This window comes from Schistocerca gregaria, chromosome 5 (assembly GCF_023897955.1).
Source record: "Schistocerca gregaria isolate iqSchGreg1 chromosome 5, iqSchGreg1.2, whole genome shotgun sequence".
NCBI lineage: Eukaryota > Metazoa > Arthropoda > Insecta > Orthoptera > Acrididae > Schistocerca > Schistocerca gregaria.
This window is the reverse complement of record NC_064924.1, coordinates 7,385,982-7,411,311: the sequence shown is the minus strand read 5'-3', so window position 1 is coordinate 7,411,311 and position 25,330 is coordinate 7,385,982. Positions and strand designations below refer to the sequence as shown.

The 25,330-nt window shown below is 46.4% G+C and overlaps 1 protein-coding gene across 1 annotated transcript; it reads left to right on the top strand.

The window, feature by feature from the left end:
* Positions 1 to 8,287: 8,287 nt before the first annotated feature.
* On the top strand, positions 8,288 to 8,773 carry LOC126272660 (calcium-binding and coiled-coil domain-containing protein 2-like). Its single transcript, XM_049975672.1, has one exon. It carries the CDS (start codon positions 8,288 to 8,290, stop codon positions 8,771 to 8,773), a length of 486 nt encoding a protein of 161 aa, XP_049831629.1.
* The last annotated feature ends 16,557 nt before the right edge of the window (positions 8,774 to 25,330 follow it).

Genomic DNA, 25,330 nt, shown 5'->3' with positions numbered 1-25,330 from the left:
TCTATGGACACAAATTGTATGTTAACAGACTACCAGTTTCGGTCTATAATGACCATCTTTGGATCTTTTCCAAGAAAACGTGTCCTAACATACCGTTTTCATAAAACAAATCTGAAGGTGGTCATTATAAACCAAAAATGGTAGTCTGCTGACATAAAAGAATTGTGATCACAGACGTGAAGTAAAGGAAATGTATTCTATTTTCAGGTCACTGTTAAATTTGCGACCACTTAGTAGCTTGTGAAACAGTAACATGATCATTGCAAGGAAAGCAACACTAGGCAAAAGTCGAACAAGCTGAACAGACCACACACGAAGTGGAGGAAAAGTATAAGATAAGGTAGGGTGATGGCTAGGATTGATCAAGCCCAGGCTGCTGCAACACAGTCCAGGCAGAAGAGTGTTCTTCCAGCTTCTCAATGAGCTGATGAGGTTATGTGCCCTCTCTCAAAGAGAGCGGTTCAAGTCCCCATCACGAATAAAACGTAAAACTGTGTCAGCCACTGAGGCATCGTCTCCTAACAGGGGTAGCGAGTCAGGGAGATTAAAAGTTCGACGGAGTGTGGATAGGTTGGACACTCCATTAAAATGTGGCTCACCATCAAATGGGAGTAAAACGACATAGGTATGAGTCAGTCATGTACAGCCGATGCGGAGCCAGCAAAGACGGTAGATTCCTTGCAAGAGGCCTGCATGGAGGACCTCCACATACCCCTAGTCCCCTCTTTCACCTGTGGTTCGTTTGGTGAAGTTAGTGAGCCAAGCCATATTCCATATTCCTAAGACTTTACAGCTTAATACCCATTGGATGTCCGTATGAGGAATATTGAACTCAAGAGTTGGCTTAGTGCTAGCCAGTTCAGTCGTGCTATCAGCAACTTCATACCCCAGGATCCCAATGTGGCCTGGGGTCCAAACGAAGTCGACAGTGTCCACACTGTTCAAGGACACACAGGTAATCTTTCATTGCAATAACTAAGGGATGGCGATGGTAATACTGTCGAGAGCTCACAGGCTGCTAAGGAAGTCACTGCAGATGAGGAAGGACCAGTGCAGGAACATATGTGCTCAAAAGCATGAGGGATGGCTGCCAACTCCACAGTGAAAAGATTACAGCCATCCAGCAAGGAGTGCAGTTGGTATGTCCAGCACTGGCATAAGTAAAGCTTCCATGACCAGCAACTACTGAGCCATCTGATTGGACTACTACTGAACCTCAGGTTCCGCCGAAGGTAGAGAGGAAATGGTGGTGGTGGGCCTCCTGATGGACCAAGTCTTTTGGACCTTGTGATAACTTAAGATCAAGCTGTGGTTGGAAGACGCACCATGGAGGTGTATGTGAGTAGGCCTGGAGAAGAGGTTTTAGAGGAGACAATTGAAGTTCAGAGAGGACGAAATGGTCGAAGACTCATCGTAATCTCTGATCTGAGCTGTAGTTTCTGGAGAAGGATTTCCGTGGTTGGGAAGAGAAGATGGTACACTTTCACTCCAGCTGGTGAAGATGGGGAATCTGCATCAACTGTATATAGAAGATTGGCGCTAGAAAGTGGCAGGTCTCCGACATACTGAGTAACTGGTTGGTTGGTTGGGTTGGAGAAGGGACCAAACTACGTGGTCATTAGTCCCTCCGACCTTGGAATAACTAAAACCGATAAAACCTCACACTATAAGAAAGAACGACAGTGGCCAGAAAATTACAAACTACTGACAGAGAAGGAAGGAAAAAAGCAGCAGAAGAGAGGAGGGAAATAAATTGACTAATGAGAGTGGCATGAAGGAAGAATCACAGGTAGAGAAGATGGACACTGAAGATAAAACACACCCCCGTAAGGAAAGGAGTGGGAAGGCAGAGAGTGGGGGTGAACCACGAAGCCCAGTCGAAGCAAGTCACATCGGGGTGAAGGGGGGAGCAAGACGGATTCCCAGCCCTCCACCCACCGATAAGGTTGAAGGTCCCACCCTTAAATAAAGCGTTAAAACCCCCCATCACCAAGAAATCGTAAAACTAGATTAGCCGCTGGGGAATCGTCAACTAACGCCAGGGGTAGCGAGTCAGGAAAGCTAGAAGTTGGCTAAGTTGGGTCAGTCGAGTAAGAGGTGGACGACAGCAACATTGATCCACAATGAAAGTGAGGAGGATCCTCACTGCAGAGGAGATAACCGTCAGTCAGCCATGTATGGCCGATGCAGAACCGGCAAAGGAGACAGAAGCCTTACAAGAGGCCCCTAACGAACTCTGCCACATAGATGCAGAATCCTTTATCGCCCTGAGCTTGTTTATCGCAGAAAGCCCCAAAACCTGACGACGTAATGCCGAGCGAAGGTCTATTTCCGGAAGCCGGTTAGTAGCCAATTTAGCCAGTTGTAAGAGGTCCATGATTAAAGAATTTGTTACTAGAGCACTCGAGCTGACGTAATTTCGATGTATTGCTCACGCGCTGCCTGCGATATGTACGCTAGAAGAGAATCTGAGACCAAAGAGCAGTATTGACTGCAGTAAGAACTGTGTGTTAGTAGGAGTAAGTTGTTGCTAGCGAGCAGTCGTGTCTGGTGTATCGTGTTGGCTGGGTCGGTCGTGTGCAGCGATGGCGGAGCTTGAGCGTTGTAGGATAAGGTAAAAGCAGCCTCGCGCATATGTAGTATTGTTACATCAAGTTCCATGTAAATGTTTTAAAAATCTGTTAATAATAATCTTTCTCATAAAAAGTAACTTTTGGCATTCATCTCAATTTAAAGAATTCACTAATTTCTCCAATCCTTGGCCATCCCGATTATTGAAAACAAAAATCAGTTCTTTCCTTTTTATATAAGACAAATCTATCGGCCAGCATTGCACTTAGCTGCGCCAGGAAAATTTCTTATAGGAGCAGATATATACGCGTTATCCGGCGATCTAATTAAGGTAAGATTTTTGAGTTTATTCAGAATGATGTATCAGGGCCATGGCGCAGCATCGCTGACGTTCAAAATTTACCAGGTTAAATTGACTGTCAATTATTGAAAGGTTATAAGTGAGTCGCAATTTTATCGAGAGGTTTGTCACATTGTGTTATTGATAGGTTACGCTAAATGTCAATGCTATACATATTTTCACTGTTGGGTAGTTACGCTAAATGAGAATGTTATTCATATTATTTTATTTTGTGGGGAGGTTACATAGTCGATCGACAAGTTCATTGCCAGTGATCCCAAAATGGTCTGGGATGCAAATGAAAGCCATGAGCAGCCACATAGATCAAGTCCTGGATAGCTATGGCAACAGATGGCGAGGGAAGCACTGGCCGATAGCTTGGAAACTGCTCAAGGAGTTCTGCCAATCCATATGTGGCATACAGCAAACCAGTGCCTAAAAGTATTGGTTAAAAACAGTGTTGGTTGCAATTTTGGTTTTTTATTTATCAACGACGCGTTTTGCCTTATCTAGGCATCTTCAGGTTATCTTTTCTAGATAGACGCGAGAGGCATCAAGATCTGCATAACGCGTTCCCGTTCAGAGGAGCGAGTAACAGAGTAATTGCAACAAAGACTGTTTTTAACCAATACTGCCCAAGGAGTCACTACAGATAGTGAAGGACAGTCCTGAGTAGAAGCGGACATGGTCCAGTGCACGCAAGATGGCTACCAATTCTGCAGTAAAAACACTACAGCCATGTGGCAAGGTATAATGTTCTATGTGTCTCACATAGGTTGGTTGGTTGTTTGGGGAAGGAGACCAGACAGCGTGGTCATCGGTCTCATCGGATTAGGGAAGGATGAGGAAGGAAGTCGGCCGTGCCCTTTCAGAGGAACCATCCCGGCATTAGGGAAATCACGGAAAACCTAAATCAGGATGGCCGGACGCGGGATTGAACCATCGTCCTCCCGAATGCGAGTTCAGTGTCTAACCACAGCGCCACCCCGGTCGGGCTCACATAGGTGTAAGAATAACCAGTGTGACCAGCAACCATCGAGCCATCAGTATAAATCACTTCTAAACCCTGCAATGGACTGAGGAGACAGTAGAATTCGTGATGTAGGGACAGAATCCTTTGAATTGAAGGAGAGATCACACCACGGAGGGTATGTGAGTGAGCAGAGAAAAAAGTTGGTGAAGGGAAGCGCTGGAGCACAGAATAGAGCGACTGAATGCAGGCAGCCATGGTAAGCCCAGATAGTGGTCGAATCGCTCGGGTGGTTGACTGCCGTGTAGGGATAAAGGAGACAATAATTAGGGTGCTTTGGGGTGCAGCAAATACGGAGCACATAAGATATCAGCTGTTGTTGGCGCATAACTCGCAGCAGTGGAATCCCCACTTCTGCGAGAAGGCTAATCATACGGCTAGTCCAGAAGGCACCAGCCACAAGTCATACCCCACAATGGTGGATGGGATCTAGTATTTGCAATATCGGAGGTGACACAGAGCCATACGCTGGACTCCCATAGTCTACACGAGACTTTACCAGAGCTTTTTACAATCACAGTAGAATAGAGTTACCCGCACCCCAAGTGCACAAACACCTAAGAACATTGTGATGTAACCAGCATGTCCTCTTCAGCTGGCAAAGATGAGGGAGCCATGTCAACCAGTCATCGAAGACCTGACCCAAGAAGCAATGGGTGTCCACCACCTCGAGAGACTGGCCATCGAGCAACAGGTCCGGATGGGGATGGACTTATGGCGATGGCAGAAATGCACGACACACAACTTGGCCACCGAGAGCTGAAAGCCATGGGAGAGAGCTCAAGATTGCTTTCAGTACATCGCCCCATGTAAAGGGCGTTCTGCAGTGCCCATGACGGAGGACGTGACGTAGATACAAAAATCGTCAGCATACAAAGAGGGAGACACTGTCGGCCCAGCAGCCGCCACTCCATTAACGGTTATGAGAAAGAGAGGGACGTTCAGCATGGAACCCTGTGGAACGCCATTTTCTTGCCGATGGAAAGTGCTGGAGGAGGAACCAACTTGGACCCGGAAAGAGCGACAAAAAACAACGTCACAGATAAAAACGGGCAGAGCGCCACGAAGGCCCCATTCGTGAAGGGTGGTGAGCATGTTGTGGCGTAGGTGGTGTCTTAAGCTTTATGCAGGTCAAAGAAGACTGCAGTGAGGTGCTGCTGATGGGCAGAAGCCGACTGGACAGCAGACTCCAGGTGGACTAAGTTAACCACCATAGAGCAGCTATAGAGAAAACCACCTTGAGTCGATAACAAAAGGTCGCGGGATTCAAGGATGCAAAACACGCGCTGACTCACCAGGTATGCAAGGAGCTTGCAGAGGGTGCTGGTACGGCAAATTGGACAGTAGTTATCCAGGTGAAGAGGTGGCTTCCCAGGCTTCAACACCGGAATAACAATGCTTTCCTTCGCTGGGTAGGAAATACCCCCTCACTCCATAGACGGTTGAAAAGGGTCAGTATACGATGGCGGCCAGCCACCGGTAAGTGTCGGAGCAATTGGTTATGTATCCAATCCGGTCCAGGAGCCGTGTCGGGACGAAGGGCGAGGGAGATGGCGAATTCCCAATCGCTAAATGTTGCATTATATGGCTCCAAGCAGCGAGAAACGAATGACAGACAGTCGTTCTTGAGAGCTCTATGAGGAGGAGGAACGTGTATTTATACTGAGTCAATGCAGAGGCTTGGCAGAAGGGATGAGCGAAATGTTCTGTGAGAATGGGCAGATGGGTAAGGACAACTCCATTCACAGAAACTACTGTAATGCCTTTTCGAAGAAAACGGCCAAAAGTGCGTCCGAGTTTCGCCCAGACTTGTGAAGAGAAGTGTGCAGTCATATGGCAGCTACATATCGTTCCCAGACAATCAGATTCTGAAATGCGCCCAGATGTGGAATCATTTAAAGGCTAGAAGGAGAGCAGTAAAAAGGTGACGCTTAAAGAGTTGAAGAGCACGGCGGCGGTCTTTTATGACCACAGCAACTTCCGGAGTCCACCAAGGGACCATCTTCCGACAGGGGGAACCCGTGGAAGAAGGGATGGCTGAAACAGCAGCGGAAAAAGTGATGGCGGTCAGAGTCTGTGTAGACACATCAATACTGCTGTGTGGAAGTACAGGGCGAATGGTAGCAGAGGAGAAGGCACCCCAATCTGCTTTAGAGAAGGCGCACCTTGGAGGGTGACAGAGAGAGATACACGGAAGGAAATTCAAAACAATTGCGTAATGACAGCTATCTGATAAGTCATCGTAGACACTCCACTGAATGGAAGGAAGATTGTCAGGACTGCAGATGGAGAGGTCAATGGAAAAAAATGTGCTGCGTGTCACACTAATGTGTATGGGAATGCTGGTGTAACAAAGGAAGTAGGTTACAGTACTCTTGTTCACCCACTGGTTGAATACTGCTCAGCAGTGTGGTATCCGTACCAGATAGGGTTGATAGAGTAGAGAGGATCCAACGGAAAGCAGCGCGCTTCTTTACAGGATGATTTAGTAATCGCGAAAGCGTTACGGAGATGATAGATAGTGGGAGATAGTGGGAGACTCTACAGGAGAGACGCTCAGTAGCTCGGTACAGGCTTTTGTTAAAGTTTCGAGAACATACCTTCACCGAAGAGTGAAGCAGTATATTGCTCCCTCCTACGTATATCTCGCGAAAGGGCCATGAGGATAAAATAAGAGAGATTACAGCCCACACAGAAGCATACCAACAATCCTTCTTTCCAAGAACAATACGAGACTGGAATAGAAGGGAGAACCGATAGAGGTACTCAGGGTACCCTCCGCCACACACCAACAGGTGGTTTGCGGAATATGGATGTAGATGTAGATGTAGACAGAGGTCAAGCCTTTCCAGAACACCTTCAACTGTCCTGCCCAGGGCAGTAGTCGTATGACTACCACAAAGAATGTCAGTTTGGAGGAGAAGATCCCGATGGAATATGGCGCCCTGTACCGAGTTCAAAGAGTGGCATGGTGCGATGGAGACTGGAATGTCACGAAGATAGTCACAAGCGTCCAGGGCAGCAGAAGATGTCTTTATGCACAAACCAGGTATCGAAGGAAAGGTTTCAACCCAAACCGGCGAGCTTGACCCTCTTTCCAGGGGGTGCACAGGGAGGGGAAGGATCAGAAGGAAGAGTGTTATGTCTTCCATCACTCTTAGAGATGGCCACAGAATGGCTGGGATGTTCAAGCTTTTCTGACTTCATGTGAAAGTCGTCTACCCTAGTAACACCCACTCCGACCAGAGTCTCGCCCTGTGGGCGCCAACGAGCCACAGCAAGGGCTGTCTGGCACGGCGGCCACTGCTGGGAGTTCTGATGCCCTAAAGTGATGAGCATCGACTCCTTGGCATACACTAGGCGTTAACAGCTCATGTACTAGCAGTGTGATCCCTGTGTTGTCAGGGGGCTCAGCCAAGTGGGTATTTAACAGCCCCATCACACAGACTGGCTACTATGCTGGTGACCTAGCAGGAAGGGAGCCAGGGTGCAAGTGGAAAATGGAGGGGAGGAGGAGAGCAGCCTTCACCATGGAAACTAGGTTGGGAGTTCGACCCCAAATGGCTAACACTGAACGTAAATCGTTGCAAATGGAGGTCAAACTCCAATGGGACCAAAAACTCCGAAAAGGAGATGGAAAAGCAAACTAAACATTACATATACAAAAACAAAAAGCTGGGATGATAGCCAAGTCTATATTAGTAAGTCCACCAACGGGGAAAGGAGGGGGTAGAGAGTAAGGAGCAAGGACAAGAAGGAGAGGAACAGGGATGTTGATGCAGGCTCCATGTGTAACACACATGTGCCCACAAAAGGGACTGTGATCCCCCTGTGAGGAGCTCTGCATGCAGATGGATCATACGACTTAAGGGGAAATTGTGTAAGCGTGTCCACAATAAAGCACACTGGATGGCGCCGACTGTGGTGCGAGCGGTTCTAGGCGCTACAGTCTGGAACCACTCCACCGCTATAGTCGCAGGTTCGAATCCTGCCTTGGGCATGGATGTCTGTGATGTCATTAGGTTAGTTAGGATTAAGTAGTTCTAAGTTCTAGGTGACTGATCACCTCAGAAGTTAAGTCCCATAGTGCTCAGAGCCGTTTGAACCATTTGAACTTGCTCTTGCTTCACCGTTGCCACTGAGTGACGGCTGACCCAAAAACATTAATCGTCCACATACAGGGCAGATATGGCTAACTGTCTGGTGGAGGTAGTGAGTCTATTAACAGTGATGAGAGAACAAAGGACACCTAATACAGAGCCATGTGGAACACCATTCTTCTCTTTCTGCAGAGCACTGAGAATGGTGCACTGAAGACCCCACTCATGCAGCATAAGTAGGATTTCATGTCACTGGGCAGGCCGGGAGAAACAGAGGGCAGGCCGGGAGAAACTGAGGGCAGGCCAGGAGAAACCGAGGGCAGGCTGGGAGAAAACGAGGGCAGGCTGGGAGAAACCGAGGGAGGCCGGGAGAAACCGAGGGCAGGCCGGGAGAAACCGAGGGCAGGCCCAGAGAAACTGAGGGCAAGCTGGGAGAAACTGAGGGCAGGCCAGGAGAAACCTAGGGCAGGCTGGGAGAAACCCATGGCAGGGCTGGACAAACTGAGGGCAGGCCAGGAGAAACTGAGGGCAGGCCAGGAGAAACTGAGGGAAATCCGTGAGAATCCGAGGGAAGGCCAGGAGAAACTGAGGGATGGCTGGAAGAAGGGAAGGCTGGAAGAAGGGAAGGCTGGATCAAGGAAAGGCTGGAACAAGGAAAGGCTGGAAGAAGGAAAGGCTGGAAGGCTGGAAGAAGGGAAGGAAGAATGGAAGAAGAGACAAAACTGCCAATGACCGAGAAAGTGCCATATGTGGCACAAAAATTAGTAGGGAAACCATCGTTAAGGAGGAACACCTTGTAGTCTGCAAGAAATTGGACAATGTATAGCCCCTACTATATGAAAAATCGCTGCCCCACATAGGGAGTTGTGTATTAAAATAGTCAAGGAGGATCAAAGAAGTGGGGAGTTACTGAAGGAAGAAAGTTATGGCAGCAGGTGTAGATGGCCTAGAAGGAGGGACATGGAAATTACAGACAGTGAGCACAGAGTTCATGTGGATAAATACATCATCTGCCTCCAATGTGTTTCAAAGGGAGATGCGTGTACTAACAACATCTATATGGACAAACATGCAAACTCAACAAGAAGCCCTCAAAAGGCAGACCGAGTTTGAACAAAGCAGAGAACCCACAAAGAGTATATATCCATAAGGTGTCATTCCCGGTGAATGAAAGCTGCCAAGTCAAAGGAAATAATGGATTGCAACTCCAGGAGGTGACATTAGTACACATTACAGTTCCACTGAATAAGCAGAGAATGGGATCCAAACATGAGAAACATGAGCCAGCGCCGACCTCACTGCTGCGTCAAAATCTGTCACGAAAGGAGATGGTGCGATATACATAAATAAGAGGTCAGATTGGTTGCAATGGGTCAGTCACCATCGCTGGGGGAACCGGAGGGGTCATGCTGGCTCTTAAATTCCTCCTCCTCCTCTTTCTTCTTCTTCTTCTTCTTCTTCTTCTTCTTCTTCCCCTTCTCCTCCTCCTCCTCCTCCTTCTCCTCTTTCATAGGTCGAGCAGAGGGGAATTCAGATGTCATCAATACACTGTGGAAGCCTGTCATTTTATATGAGCCTCTATGTAAGATGAGCGATCAAGGGACTTATTATCCTCTATCTTTTTTTTCTTCTTATAAACCATGCAATTTGGTGAGCATGGAGAATGAGGGTGATAACGCTCATGGGTGGTGGAGCATAGAGGATCTCCTCATGGAGTGGGTGTCCACAGTTGCCACATAGAGGGACCACCATATAACCAGAAGATGTGCCCAAAACGCAAGCACCGAAAGTACCTCGTGAGTGGCAGGACGTACAGCTTGACATCACACTGGTAATACACAATCCTGCCCTTCTACAGGAGGGAATCGTGCTCAAATGCTAGAATAATGGCAGTGGTGTGGGTGTGATTGTCCTTACGACTTTTCAAAAACACAGAAAAAAAATTATGAATGCCCCGTCATTTCAGTATGGCCTGGAGTTTATAAGTTTGAAGGGAAATATCCCCATGACAAATGACTCACTGAATTATATTGAAAGAGTGGTGAGAAGTAATGGACACCCCTCCATCACCAAGATCGTCACAAGCACGAAGAGTTCCAGACCAGGCAGCAGAAGTAGTTTAGATCAAGAGTGAACCCGACCACATCTTACTGAGAGACTCCACTTCACCAAGCTAAATACTTTTTAGAAAAGATAACGGCTTGGTGGCAGTGAAGATGTCCCTATCAGCCCTTGGGCAGACCAGGCATGGAGGAAAGTGTTTCATCCTACTCTGGCAAGCCTGCCCTTCCTCCCAGCGTGTGGCAAGGGAAGGCAAAGGAAGGCCACAGGATCAGAAGAAACAGCATTAAGTAATCCATTACCAGCTCGAGAGACGGCTGTAGAAGAATGTCCAGTTTTTTGAGGCTTAATATGTTTCACATGTGAAGCATTCACCCTGATACCATCTACTCTATTCAATAGACTCTCCCCATGGGCCACACCCTACCACAGGAAGGGCTGACTGGCAAAGTGGCCGGTGCTGGGAGTATCCTTGCGTTGTCAGGGGGTTCAGGCAGATGGATACACAACAGCTCCACCATACAGACTGGCTATATGTGCTTGTGATGTAGTGGGACAGAGGAGGGCTATAGTGGGAAATAGAGGAGAAAGGAACTGGAAGAGGTATTCACGCCATAGATGCTAAGGAGGGTGTTCTTCCTCAGATGGCTCACAATACAGAGAAAAAATTTAGAAGTGGAGCTCAGGGTCCTGTGTGCACCAGACACAAAGTCACCAAAGAACCATGAGCCTCTTAAGGGTCAGAGATGTGTGTCAACAAGTTACTATGCACATATCACGCAATTCCAGTAAATTACAGGCGGGTGGTTGTGGGCATGGAGCTGGTGACAGATATAGTCAGGTGTATATTACATGATTTTCAGATCACACGAATTTAATGACGAAGATGTCAACGTGAGTTCACTATCATGCTCTTCAAACCACAGCAGGACACATGATTCTAGCATCGTGACATGGGCAGTTATTCCACTGGAATATTGCAGTGCTGTCGGGGTGATAAGCACTGTCCAGACACATTAATATAACCATCTGTCAAAAGCCTGAGTAACTAACTACCTTTAGCAGCACAGACCGCAGCGAGAGGCTCACGAAGAGACTCAGTGACGTTTTGGAATGTACTGACAGGGATGTGGAGCCATGCAGACTAGTGCCGTGAGCAGCTGTACTACGCTTCTCAGTTGAGGATCCATGGTGTGAACAGCCTTATCGAGGTGGTCCCCCAGATTCTCGACTGGGTTTGAATCCGGGAAGCTTTAAGACCAGAGGAGTATGGTGGACTCACCTTGGTGCTTTTCGAATGAAGTACATACACTGTGAGCTATGTGACACATTGTATTGTCCTGCTTGTATATGTTACTGTACCAAGGAGAAACAAACGGCATGAAGGGGTGGACATGGTGGCGAAGTATAGATGCATACTTTGGGTGATCCATCGTGCCTTCCAGAAAGAAAAAAAAACCTACCTCATATCATTAAGTTCCCTCCCGCCGGCCTGGACCCTTATGACGATTGTAACATGTTCTTTACTGTCAGGCGTCACACGCCATACATAACAATGGCCATCTGCCTAATGGAGAATAAACCAGTTCATCTGAAAAGACCGCATCTCACCATTCAGTTCACGTCCTGTATCCGTACTGAAGTGCGAATTCCAGCCCTCCACGAAGACTAAAGGAAGTCAGCGAGGGTGCATGAAACAGACACCTGCAGCGGAGGCATCAACGCTCGCCAGTCAGTGGTTCAGGAAACACTGTTTGTAGCCCCTTGGTTCATCTGGGAAGTCAGTTGCTGAACAGTTGCACGTTGTACACCTCTGAAATAAAGCGTGTAGTGCACCACAGTTGCCATTTTGCCATGCACGATATACCTTAGTCCCGTCGGCACCAACTTAGCCGTTTCGGAAATGCTTTCACCCTTGGCTCGAAAGCCAATGAACGTGCCCTTTTGGACGTTAAAAAATCTCTCCCATTCTGCATTACAACGATCTCTCTGTTTTCCTCGTTTGCCCGAGCTGCTTTATATACCCTCCACAGCTAGTGTTGCAGCTGTAATTTTGTGGGTGGTTATTGCACACAGGAAGTTGTTGCGTTCATATGACCGGCCATGTCTCGAGCATGGAGAAATGTAGTTGTTCCGAAATGATGTTTACATAGCCCACAGCTGTCTTAGTGCCACTGATTACCACCATAGGTATCACGGAAACCCATGTCCAACATATTATTACACCACCCCCAATGGCCTGTATCTATGGCACGATGCATGTTCACAGCAGCCATTACTGTGTGTCAGCCTGGTTACTGCGTGTCAGGGCATATCCATGGACATGGTGTGACAAACTTAACTGAGCTGACAAAGTGACAAGTTTCCATTGACTGATCGTCGTGTTACTCCGTGCCCGCTGCAATCGTGTTTGACGATGTCGCTGGGTCATCATGGAAACACGTAGGGCTCATATCCAGCGTAATCCGTGTTCGAGAATGTGTGCTGAACGGTGTACTTAACAGTGTGGGGACGGCTTCTACTTTCACGTTATGCGGTGAAGCTTGGAACACCTTGTCATGATTTCATCCGCCTTCAGCCTCTTTCCATAGACGCTCAAGACAACAGCACACAAACAGTTTCGCCCATGCCGAGATGCCCATTCCCAGGCGAAAGACCATAACAATCTGCTCTTTGTCAAAGTCCTTTAATCCCTGGGAATATCGTCGCTAGTTTCCTTGCTGCGTCAAGGCCCACAACGCCTCCAGGCAAGATCCCATCTCGCGCTGGACAGTGGACATTATGTTTCCGCTGAACAGGGCAGATGTCACTATTTCGCCCTCTCATTTGAAGAGTAGTTCCTAGCATGGTGTTCAAAATGTTGTAAGACGTGTATATTTCTATTGTCTATTGTCAAACCACAATTTATGTAAGATGTTTATATTTATTAATAGGATTAAGTAGGAATAATTAATATTTGTCATGTTGGAAATAATTGTGGTAGCAGGGAATGTCTGCACCAAAGTATTGTTGGCAAGAGAGACCGCAAATAAGATATAATTTTAAAAAGGTCAGGAAAGAGACAGCGTATGGATACATTTTAAGAAAAGACCGGAAAAGGCCGCGCATTGATATATTTTGTAATGGTAGCAGGGATTATCTGCACCAGAAAGCATTCTTGGCAATAGAGACCGCACTTTAGCGTTCGTAGGAAGTCAGTAGTAAGAGAGATGTGAAGCGAGTTGGTAGCAGGTGTGAAGCGAGAGGTTGAGAGGAGCGGTGTGCCTACCAGCCACCAGCTATGCTTTACAAGAGATTATAAACGGATATTACTGAATTATTTTCTTTGCGAAACTCAAGACTACTGAAGGTATGTTTGCGCAATGCTAGTTGTAAGATTATTGTGAAAAGTAAGTCCCATTGCCACGTTTGTAAAATCATTTCATTACCAACAGTAAATATTTTCAGAATATAATTAATTTTTGCCAGCAATGTTGCATTACTAATTATAATCCATCTCAAAACCCATCAACGTGAAACTCTGCAAAAATTTTATTGTTGTCAAGAAAAAGTGTAGCTATGAATTACGTAACTTCAGTCAAATTAATTAAAGAATAACGTCAGATTTGCTATTAAAGAATAATTTCAATTTTGGTAATAAATACAGCCACTTATTATGATAGCCCACTGCCAGTTAATAGAGTATGGTAAACCAGAGTAAGTATATTCATGTCGCAGTTCAATGTAGCAGTCATATGGCTATCCAGTAACAGTAAAAAAGGTAAGGAACGGTTTTGGGTTATTGCAGATAACGACTGAGGGCAACGACAACGACGTTTCGTTGAAATAATCTGAAAATCATTTTTAATAATCAGCAATTAAATTTGTATGCGAAGATTGAGAAAGAGAATAAGTTTCAAAAGGAACATTTCATTTGTTACTATTAAGTAAGAGGTAGAAATCCTAAGGGAAGGTTGCGTAAAAAAAAGAGATATAGAAGAGACGGGCAGGTTTCAATGTGTCATGCTGAATTTTCCGTGGGACGATGTCATACTGAACATCAGCTATAAATAAAGGTAAGCTTAATTTTAATCGCTTTGAGTCTGAATTTATACAACAACTCATGTAAAACGAACAAAACCATAACAAGGCTGCTGTGGAGTGAACTATAATAAACAGTATGTGGCCCATCCCGTATGACCTGCGAACAAGCTCTTTCTTCGTACATCGCACACGCTGTGCTATGGATGCGCATTAGAACAAACAAACGTCTTAACTGTCGCATAGCCGAAAACCAAACTTCTGAAGTTCCTTTAAGAAAAGTTGGGACTACAAACTGCTGCTACTTTTGTGGTTTCGGCCCTCAGTTGGTAAAATCGGAGCTTTTATAGGATCAAATTGTCGTCCGTCCGACCACCCGACGTTTAAAAACCCCTTTTTATCAGGGACGGGTGGAAGCGTCATGTTGAAATTTATGTGGTAAGGTGTAGTGTCCCTTGGCGGAGTAAAAATTTGAAGCTTCTAAGTCAATGCGAACAAACGATACGGCTAATTATGTCACTTATTTTGATACTCGAAAACTCATCAAAACCTACGGGGCACTTTCCTTCGGCCGAAAATCGTTGAATTTGGCAGGAGGTAAGATTTCACTGTGCAATCAAAGAAATAAATCCGAAAATTATTATTTTGTAATTACATCACCTGAAACAATTTATCATTTGTTATCAAACTGTCTGTCGTCTGTTAAGATCCCTTTTTCTCAGAACGAATAGACACATCAGTTTCAAATTTGTATCACATACGAAGAGCAATGATCACTTGACGGTATAAAAAAATTTATGTTCTAAGTCAATGTAATCGACATATACATCCATTTATGTCATTTTCATACTCCCAAACTCACTTATTAAAACATATACGGTACTTCTCTTTGATGTAGAATATCACGAAATTTCGCAAGCACTGAAGAAGCTAAGTACAAGTAAAGGAAATCTGAAATTGTCTATTTGTAATTATATCACACGAAAAAAACTACTTCTTTTGTCGTTTGTTATCCGAAGTCATCCTTGAAATTAAAACATTCTCTATGTCTTTGAATACCAGGGGATGATATTTCGCCAGTATCAATGTCAGTAACAGGCAAAAATGCTGATGGTTCTCGATTTCCGGAATGGATGAACTGTCTGCTTACTTAACTATATTTGCATGGCACCCTCAGTGTGCGAGTCCTGTTCACATTTCTCCCATTTTTCTTTCTTAAGTGTGGGACAACACGGCATTAAGTCACTGGTCAACCTGTCCTTTGGTTAATACAGTGACATGAACATTTAAACTTTCCATCGTTTATGAAACCGCAGGATTATGATAAATTGTGAGCAAGAATGAATGTGTCTCAGACTGCAGTTAAGTGATCTTCCATTTTATTATACTATAGTCATCTTTTAGGCACTGGCCTGATCTTTAGACACTGGGGCGCCAAAGAAACTGTAGTAGGCCATGCGTATTCTAATAGAGAAATGTATAAGCAGGCTGAATACGGCGCTGTGGTTGGCAACGTCCATGTAACAATTGTGTCTGGCGCAGTTGTTAGATCTGTTACTGCTGCTACAATGTCAGATTCTCAAGAGTTTGAACGTGTTGTTATAGTCGGCACAATATACATAAATGACCTGGTGGATGACATCGGAAGTTCACTGAGGCTTTTTGCAGATGATGCTGTGGTGTATCGAGAGGTTGCAACAATGGAAAATTGTACTGAAATGCAGGAGGATCTGCAGCGAATTGACGCATGGTGCACGGAATGGCAATTGAATCTCAATGTAGCGAAGTGTAATGTGATGCGAATACATAGAAAGATAGGTCCCTTATCATGTAGCTACAAAATAGCAGGTCAGCAACTGGAAGCAGTTAATTCCATAAATTATCTGGGAGTACGCATTAGGAGTGATTTAAAATGGAATGATCATATAAAGTTGATCGTCGGTAAAGCAGATGCCAGACTGAGATTCATTGGAAGAATCCTAAGGAAATGCAATCCGACAACAAAGGAAGTAGGTTACAGTACGCTTGTTCGCCCAATGCTTGAATACTGCTCAGCAGTGTGGGATCCGCACCAGGTAGGGTTGATAGAAGAGATAGAGAAGATCCAACGGAGAGCAGCGCGCTTCGTTACAGGATGATTTAGTAATTGCGAAAGCGTTACGGAGATGATAGATAAACTCCAGTGGAAGACTCTGCAGGAGAGACGCTCAGTAGCTCGGTACGGGCTTTTGTTGAAGTTTCGAGAACATACCTTCACCGAAGAGTCAAGCAGTATATTGCTCCCTCCTACGTATATCTCGCGAAGAGACCATGAGGATAAAATCAGAGAGATCAGAGCCCACACAGAAGCATACCGACAATCCTTCTTTCCACGTACAATACGAGACTGGAATAGAAGGGAGAACCGATAGAGGTACTCAGGGTACCCTCCGCCACACACCGTCAGGTGGCTTGCGGAGTACGGATGTAGATGTAGATGTAGATGTAGACACACCATCTCCTGATGGTGGGAAATTTCCCGTACGATCATTTCACGAAAGTACCGTGAATATCAGGAATCCTGTGAAACATCAAATCTCCGACACCGCAGGCAGAAATATCCTGCAAGAATGGGACCGACGACGACTGAAGATAATCGTCCAACGTGACAGAAGTGCCAGTCTTCCTCAAATTGCTGCAGATTTGAATGCTGGACCGTCAACAAGTATCAGAGTGCGAACCTTTCGGAGCTGAAGGCCCATTCGTGTACGCTTGACTGCGACACAAACCTTTGCGCCTCGCCTGGGCCCATCATCGCCCACATTCGACGGTTGATGGGTGGAAACATGATTCCCGTCGGACGAGTCTCGTTTCAGATTGTATCGAGCGGATGGACGTGTACGGTATGGAGACCACCTCATGAATAAAAGAACCCTACATGTCAGCAGTGGACTGTTCAAGCTGGTGGAGGTTCTTGAATGGTGTGGAGCGTGTGCAGTCAGAGTGATATGGGACCCCTGATACGTCTAGATACGACTGGGAGGTGGCGCGTACGTAGGCATTTTGTCTGATCACCTACGTCCCTTCATGTCCATTGTGCATTCGGACGGACTTGGGGAAATTCCATCAGGACAATGCGACACCCCAAACGTCCAGAATTTCCACGGAGTGGCTCCAGGAACACTCTTCTGAGTATAAGCGCGCTGGCCGTCGAACTCCCCAGGCATCAACATTGAGCATATCTGGGAATGCCTTTCAACGTGGTGTTCAGAAGTGATCTCCATGCCCTCGTACTCCAACAAATATATGGTCAGCCCTGCAGATTTCATGGTGTCAGTTCCCTTCAGCACTACTTCAGACATTAGTCGAGTACATGCCACATCGTGTTGTGGCACTTCAGCGTGCCCATGGGGGACCTTCACGATATTATGCTGGTGTACCAGTTTCTTTGGCTGTTCAGTGTATGTACCTTGAACAGTTCCCATATGCAGGTGTGACATACAGGATGATTCCATGATGATGGTAGGAACTTTGAAGGATGCTGGAGAAAGTAACTGCGCAATCTGAGCAGGCACCGTTGTTGCTTAGCTTTTCAGATGTGGTGTATAGACCAAAATAGGAAAAACGTTTTCACTAAATGTATAGGCTCTGAACTGCATATCTTAAGAACTATGGACAGATAACATCTCGAAAACATTTTTGACAAGATAATTATCTCAGCATCTAGGTGTTTACCGTCGATACTGGATTGACGACGTAAGGCAATCAAGAAATAAGCGTGCGATATACCTAATGAGCGCAAGAAAAATCGACCCTAAGTGCTAGACTGCTCATCGTTGTTTGGAAGTAGTTGTTTGCATTAGCTTATTTGTTGTTTCTTTACTGCCTAATAAATACATGTTTATGTAAGAACCACGGACCTTGCCGTTGGTGGGGAGGCTTGCGTGTCTCAGTGATACAGATGGCCGTACCGTAGGCGCCACCGTAGGCGCCACCACATTTCCAGTAAAAGATATATGTTTCACAGTGGCGAAGGTGAACGGAGTGCTTATAGCTATTCAGGTATGCATTTTAGATCGCATATTTGTTGGACCTTTTCTCTTGTATTGGTCCATATTTGCCGATAACAGTACCGGTTCATGTATTCCACTGTCTAGCAGAACGATTTTCGCTTGTAGCTTTCGGTCTTTCGTTTCCGGCGAAGGTCCCTTACTTCATATTGATAGATTTACCCTTATCCAACATCCCTGAAAGTTTGTAACTTCGTTTGCTATCGCTCTGTATTTTTGAATTGTCCGTCGTTGACGGAATTACTAGCAGTCTGAGAATTATTTTTTTAATGCTCTTACTATTTAATACGACTCCGATTCCGCGTTTGCATCAACAGTGCAGGGTTTGAACGTATATTTACTTCTCCAGATTGCGGGAATTGGTCACTGGAACGTTTGAAGGTGACGCTAGAAGCCTCTAAATCCATCAAATAACAATAGAAGTGAAGATCGTTTAATTAGTCTTAGGTAAATTCTGTCTTCCTTTCAAAGTTTCATTAAAATTTTAGGAAATAATTTGGGATGGTACCTGCTTTATTCTGCATTTCAAAATTAGCATATGTTACAGTTCCAGTCCCCTAATCTTCGGCTCTCTTAACCTGAGTGGTATTCTGCAAACCAGATTAACCAGTTACTGCAGCCGTGCGAAAAGAGGTCCTCGCTAAACCAATCTGCATTCCGCAGAAGTTCTTAGCCCTAGCTTATTAAGAAGCTATCTCAGAATTCTTAGAATGGAAGGCTTTCTTTTCTGATACGGAGAATTTCGATTAACACCAGTAAATACCGTGTTCATTTATTCAACGGAACTGTGAACAGTGGTGATGGGTAGACGACTTTTTGTAATGTTATGACCTGCCGATACAGTTTTTTTTTGCGTTGAATTGTCTGACATAGTACTATTGTAATTTTCATTTTAACAGCCGTTGCTTAAATTGTACTCTTACTGAATCTTTTCTTAGCACTCAATACTTCTTCCACGAAACCGTACGTTATTCATAGTTCATAAGTGTACCCGATTGCCTTGGTGCACTGGTAACCTGAGGGGGTCCTTGCCGAAATATTTTTCGCTCGATGTCAAAAGACACCGCAGCACAGGAAGCAGAACACATCTGCTGTCATATGACATCTCCAACGATAAGACTGCGCGAAATATTGCGTGCTCAAACATGGGTGTTGACTTTTAAGGAAATTATTAATATAGCAGGTACCACTGAGTCCAGGAACACCTATCACTACTAGCCTAATTCTACGTTAATCGGCAGAGTACATATGCAGACGTAGACCTTTCATATACACTCCTGGAAATTGAAATAAGAACACCGTGAATTCATTGTCTCAGGAAGGGGAAACTTTATTGACACATTCCTGGGGTCAGATACATCACATGATCACACTGACAGAATCACAGGCACATAGACACAGGTAACAGAGCATGCACAATGTCGGCACTAGTACAGTGTATACCCACATTCCGCAGCAATGCAGGCTGCTATTCTCCGATGGAGACGATCGTAGAGATGCTGGATGTAGTCCTGTGGAACGGCTCGCCATGCCATTTCCACCTGGCGCCTCAGTTGGACCAGCGTTCGTGCTGGACGTGCAGACCGCGTGAGACGACGCTTCATCCAGTCCCAAACATGCTCAATGGGGGACAGATCCGGAGATCTTGCTGGCCAGGGTAGTTGACTTACACCTTCTAGAGCACGTTGGGTGGCACGGGATACATGCGGACGTGCATTGTCCTGTTGAAACAGCAAGTTCCCTTGCCGGTCTAGGAATGGTAGAACGATGGGTTCGATGACGGTTTGGATATACCGTGCACTATTCAGTGTCCCCTCGACGATCACCAGAGGTGTACGGCCAGTGTAGGAGATCGCTCCCCACACCATGATGCCGGGTGTTGGCCCTGTGTGCTTCGGTCGTATGCAGTCCTGATTGTGGCGCTCACCTGCACGGCGCCAAACTCGCATACGACCATCACTGGCACCAAGGCAGAAGCGACTCTCATCGCTGAAGACGACACGTCTCCATTCGTCCCTCCATTCACGCCTGTCGCGACACCACTGGAGGCAGGCTGCACGATGTTGGGGCGTGAGCGGAAGACGGCCTAACGGTTTGCGGGACCGTAGCCCAGCTTCATGGAGACGGTTGCGAATGGTCCTCGCCGATACCCCAGGAGCAACAGTGTCCCTAATTTGCTGGGAAGTGGCGGTGCGGTCCCCTACGGCACTGCGTAGGATCCTACGGTCTTGGCGTGCATCCGTGCGTCGCTGTGGTCCGGTCCCAGGTCGACGGGCACGTGCACCTTCCGTCGACCACTGGCGACAACATCGATGTACTGTGGAGACCTCACGCCCCACGTGTTGAGCAATTCGGCGGTACGTCCACCCGGCCTCCCGCATGCCCACTATACGCCCTCGCTCAGTCCTTCAACTGCACATACGGTTCACGTCCACGCTGTCGCGACATGCTACCAGTGTTAAAGACTGCGGTGGAGCTCCGTATGCCACGGCAAACTGGCTGACACTGACGGCGGCGGTGCACAAATGCTGCGCAGCTAGCGCCATTCGACGGCCAACACCGCGGTTCCTGGTGTGTCCTCTGTGCCGTGCGTGTGGTCATTGCTTGTACAACCGTCTCGCAGTGTCCGGAGCAAGTGTGGTGGGTCTGACACACCGGTGTCAATGTGTCCTTTTTTCCATTTCCAGGAGTGTATTTACCAAGCCACCAATTGTGTCGTGGCCACATCTCAAAATCTGGCTTCGTAACTTTACGACCAAAAGATGTATTGCTAACAAACGCACATGCTCGATAAATCAAATTGAACGTCTTCTCTCAGTTCTACAATTTCTGAAATGTTTGATCCATCGCAATATGTCCCATCAGCCTAACCTTATATGAGTCAAGATGACGATAAAGTTCCTTTTTCAATTCGTTCAGCACCGCTTGATTAGTTTATCTACGCACGTACTCCTCGCCAGTTTTCTTAATACCGCATTTCAAAAGCTTGTCGTCTCCTTTTACTATCGCCAACGTTTCGCTTCCAGGCAAGGGCACCCCTAGGACTAATATTTTCGAAAAAAAAAATTATACGATGATGACAGGTTTTTTTTCTGAATGATATCTTGCAGTAGCCAGTCTCTGCTTTGTTTTCTCCTTACATCGTGTACCGTGGAAGTGTGGAAGTATTTGGCCCTTTGAGTAACGAAACTCATTTACACGTTTCAGTTACAATTCAGCTTAGAAATCTGCTGCTGTCTTTGGAGAATTATACCATATAAATCAGTCTTTGCGCAGTCAAAAACGGGGGGTAGAACTCCAAATCCCTGCATACTGCATTAAATTCTTGAATAAAGACGTCTGCAGGAGCCGCATATTTGTATTAGTCTCCTGGAATTTTATCAATATATGTCTCGTATTTAAAGAAACAAAAGCTATTACAAAATTTATTTATTTTTCGCGTAATATCGATTTAATGTCAGATCTATTATCTCGAAAGTTTAATATTTAAGTGGCCTTAATATTTTCTTCTAAAACGAAATCTCAGATCTTAAACTGCCTTTCATATAAACTTCGTTGAATTTGTGAAGACCACCAGATCCTTTACAAATCAAGTTCTGTGCCTCATTAGGTATATCGCACGCTTATTTCTTAATTGCCTCACGTCTTCTTTCCAGTGTCGATGGTAAACACCTAGATCCTGAGAAAATTATCTTGCCAAAAATGTTTTCGAAACGTTATCTGTACCCTTCATTTTTGAAATATTATTCCATGTGATTCCTCAGACAGTTCTCCATGTGGAACTGGAAAACTTGTGGCCTGTCTCCAACCTAGCAGCTATCTCGATCAATTACTGGCGAGGGTGAATCACGATAGAAAGTATGCTTTTCTGGACTTTTCACAAGGTATTAGCAATCGGAACCTTACGTGAATTTCACGAACGGATACCTCCATCGTGATTCGTCTGACAAAACGAAAAATGTTGGACCTCGTCCCGTTAAACTGTATGTACATACTAGAGTTCTGTATGCTGTCTATTTTACAAATGAACCACACTTTCCTAAAATTCTTCCGATAAACCGAAGTCGACCATTCACCTTCCCTATCAGAATCCTCACGTATTCGTTCCACTTCATATCGCTTTTCGACGTTACGCACAGATATTTAAACGATGTGTCTGTGTCAAGCAGGACACTACTAATGCTGTATCCAAACATTAGGGGTTTGTTGTGTGATGTCCTTAGGTTAGTAAGGTTTAAGTAGTTCTAAGTTCTAGGGGACTGATGACCATACATGTTAAGTCCCATAGTGCTCAGAGCCATCTCCAGCCAATGTAACACATAGAAACCACAGCAGTTACCATCTTCACACGCCTTGGTGCCATTACCTTTGCAGCAGCGCATTTGAGCCGAAACAAGCCACTGCTGGAAGCAGACCTCCGCACATTGTCATCCTTTGCCAGGCTCATCATTGGGGCGGATCTCAATGCCAAGCACCCAGCTTTGAATTCACGCGTCTCTAACCCCAAAGGCCGGCTCCTCCCTGACCTAGAGGATACTTTAGCAGTATCGGTCTATGGCCCCCACGAACCTACCCATATCCCAGTCCGTACTAACTGCCAGCCAGATGTTGTGGATGTGGCCATCTTCAAAAACATCACCGTTCAGTTTTAACTGGAAGTTCTCCACGAACTGGCCTCTGACCATGAACCAGTACTCTTGCACCTCACCAATTCTGCCCTTTCATTTGATGTTCGTTCCACTGCGACCCTCACCAATTAGGACAAGTTTGCCAGGGTACTTAACACCACTCGACACGACCTCGATTTGACAACACCGACCAATATAGTCCGTGCTGTTGATTACCTTACTGCCAAAATGCAGAAAGCAGTGAAAGTCTCCACCTCCACTGCACCTCGGAATTTACCACCCCTGGACGACTTGCCCCTCTGTTACGACAGCTGAAGGTGTAAAAGAACCGCTACCGCCAGAGGTGGAAACAGTTTCGTGACCCTAGGAGAAACCCAAAATGAGACGCCTCCAACGCGAATTCATCCACCGGCTCGCCGAATGGAGGTCTGAACTGGGCTGTCATTCACATCCTGCTGCGTTCTATACCAGCGACTGCCCATCCTATTCACACAGCAGCGGGCTTGTCATATGATACCCTTCAAATTGTGGAAAATCTGGAAGATGCGTTCGGGCCCAAAACCGCCCTCTGGTCGAGGACCTTTCTCCGAAGGAACTACAGGAAGAACATGAAGTCCTGACAGCTGTTACTGCTTTCCGCATTCGCCCACCCCAGTCTGCTCCCCTTCTTACGTCCATGGCAGAAATTTAGCGCATCCTTCGGCGGAAACGTGGCCGGTCGGCCCCTGGATTGGACGGAATTTTAAATGAACATCTTTGCCACGTTCCCCGCACACCACTGATCTTGTTCACCAAGATTTTAAACTGTTGTCTTACGTCTGGCGTTTTGTCCCATCAGTGGAAACAAGCCAAGCTGACTGCGATCCCCAAGAGGTAGAAGGACCCTACAGTCCCCACCAACAACAGGCCCATCAGCCTCCTAAACACTATGGCGAAGGTCCTTGAATCTGTGATCCTTCACCGACTTTCCCAACCTCTAGCAGCAGCTGGGATGATCTGTCCTGAACAGTTTGGATTCACTTCGCACGTATCTGCTGAACTTCAGGTCCTACGGATCACTGAACACATAAGCAAAGGCTTCAACACTGCCAAGTCGACAGATGCCGTTTTTCTGGACTTGCTAAACGCCTACGATAAGATCTGGCAAGACAACCTCATACACAAAATGCTGACACAGACCCCTATACCGGATATTTATGTCTAAATCGTGGATGACTTCCTCCGTGGTAGGACTTTCCTGGTGGCTCAACAGGGAATGCGTTCTGGCATTCACCAATTGTCGGCAGGCACTCAACAAGGATCGGTGCTATCTCCCTTCCCTTTTAATATCTATGTCAATGATATGCCGGTCATCCCCGAGTGCCACCTTGCACAATACACTGACGACACAGCACTATACACCACTGGCCGCATTACTGACGCCATCGTCGCCCGCCTCCAGCGACAGGTGGACGCCACCATCACCTGGTGCCAGACAAATAAAATAGCTCTCAATGCCGCCAAAACTACGGCAGTTTACTTCACGAAACGGCGCCCAGTCCTCCGCCGCAATATCTGGATTGCAGGTGTGCAGGTGCCCTGGTCCCCGGCAACCACCTATCTCGGGGTCCAGATGGACCACAAGTTGCTTTTCCATTGACATGCGGAGTATGTCACCAACAAGGGGCAAAAGTTAACCAGGGCTTTGTACCCGCACTTTCGCAGTAGGGAACTTAACCTCCGCATTTACCGAACAGTTATCCTGCCTGCCCTCACGTATGGATCTGCTGCATGGGCCACGATTAGTGTAACCAGGATGCGGACACTGCAGCGCCTGCAGAACAAGGTGCTCAGGTGGAGCCTGCAGGCCCCGCCACTCACGAGAATTGTCACTCTTCACGAGGAAGAGGATATCGTCCCCCTAAAGACAACCATATGCAACAACTCGTTGTGGCTCTATGAGAAAGTGGATGCCTTGCGGGACATTGTCCATGGGTTACGCCACGTTGGGACCACACTTCCACGTCGCTGGCATCGAAATCCGGTTCCCCTAACCATCCTAGAGCAATCGGATTCCGACCATGGCTAAAGATAGGCCTGGCACGCCCACCACGGACGCATCCTTTGCGGGTCTAGCCCCCATTCTACGTCCAATACTTTCCAACCATACCTGCCCACGTTAGGCTAAATTTTTCTGCCTGACTCATGTAGTACTGTCACCGTCAGAGGGTGGTACGGGACTACAGGTCCCACCGCCACACCTCCAAAGTGAATTGCAGTGACGCAGTCACTGCCCTGTGGATAAATTTACTGCCTCACCAACACAGTTAGACCGCAATAGACCGGTGATGCTGTATTGTAACATATCATTACACGTGTGGTACTTTATATTAGTTTTCTGCGATCATTCTCAGACCTATACACTTGATTGATTCCTAAGGTGTTCAATTACGAAACTTACCTCCGTGAGTGTGTAAGAATTGCATAATAATTAAGGACCTTGTTCTTCACGAGGGAAGCAATCAATACTTTCTGGCGCCCTTCATCCTTGA

Bases quoted from the DNA above. Each gene is read 5' to 3' on its own strand.
- LOC126272660 (XM_049975672.1), top strand. From the start codon at position 8,288: ATGTCACTGGGCAGGCCGGGAGAAACAGAGGGCAGGCCGGGAGAAACT.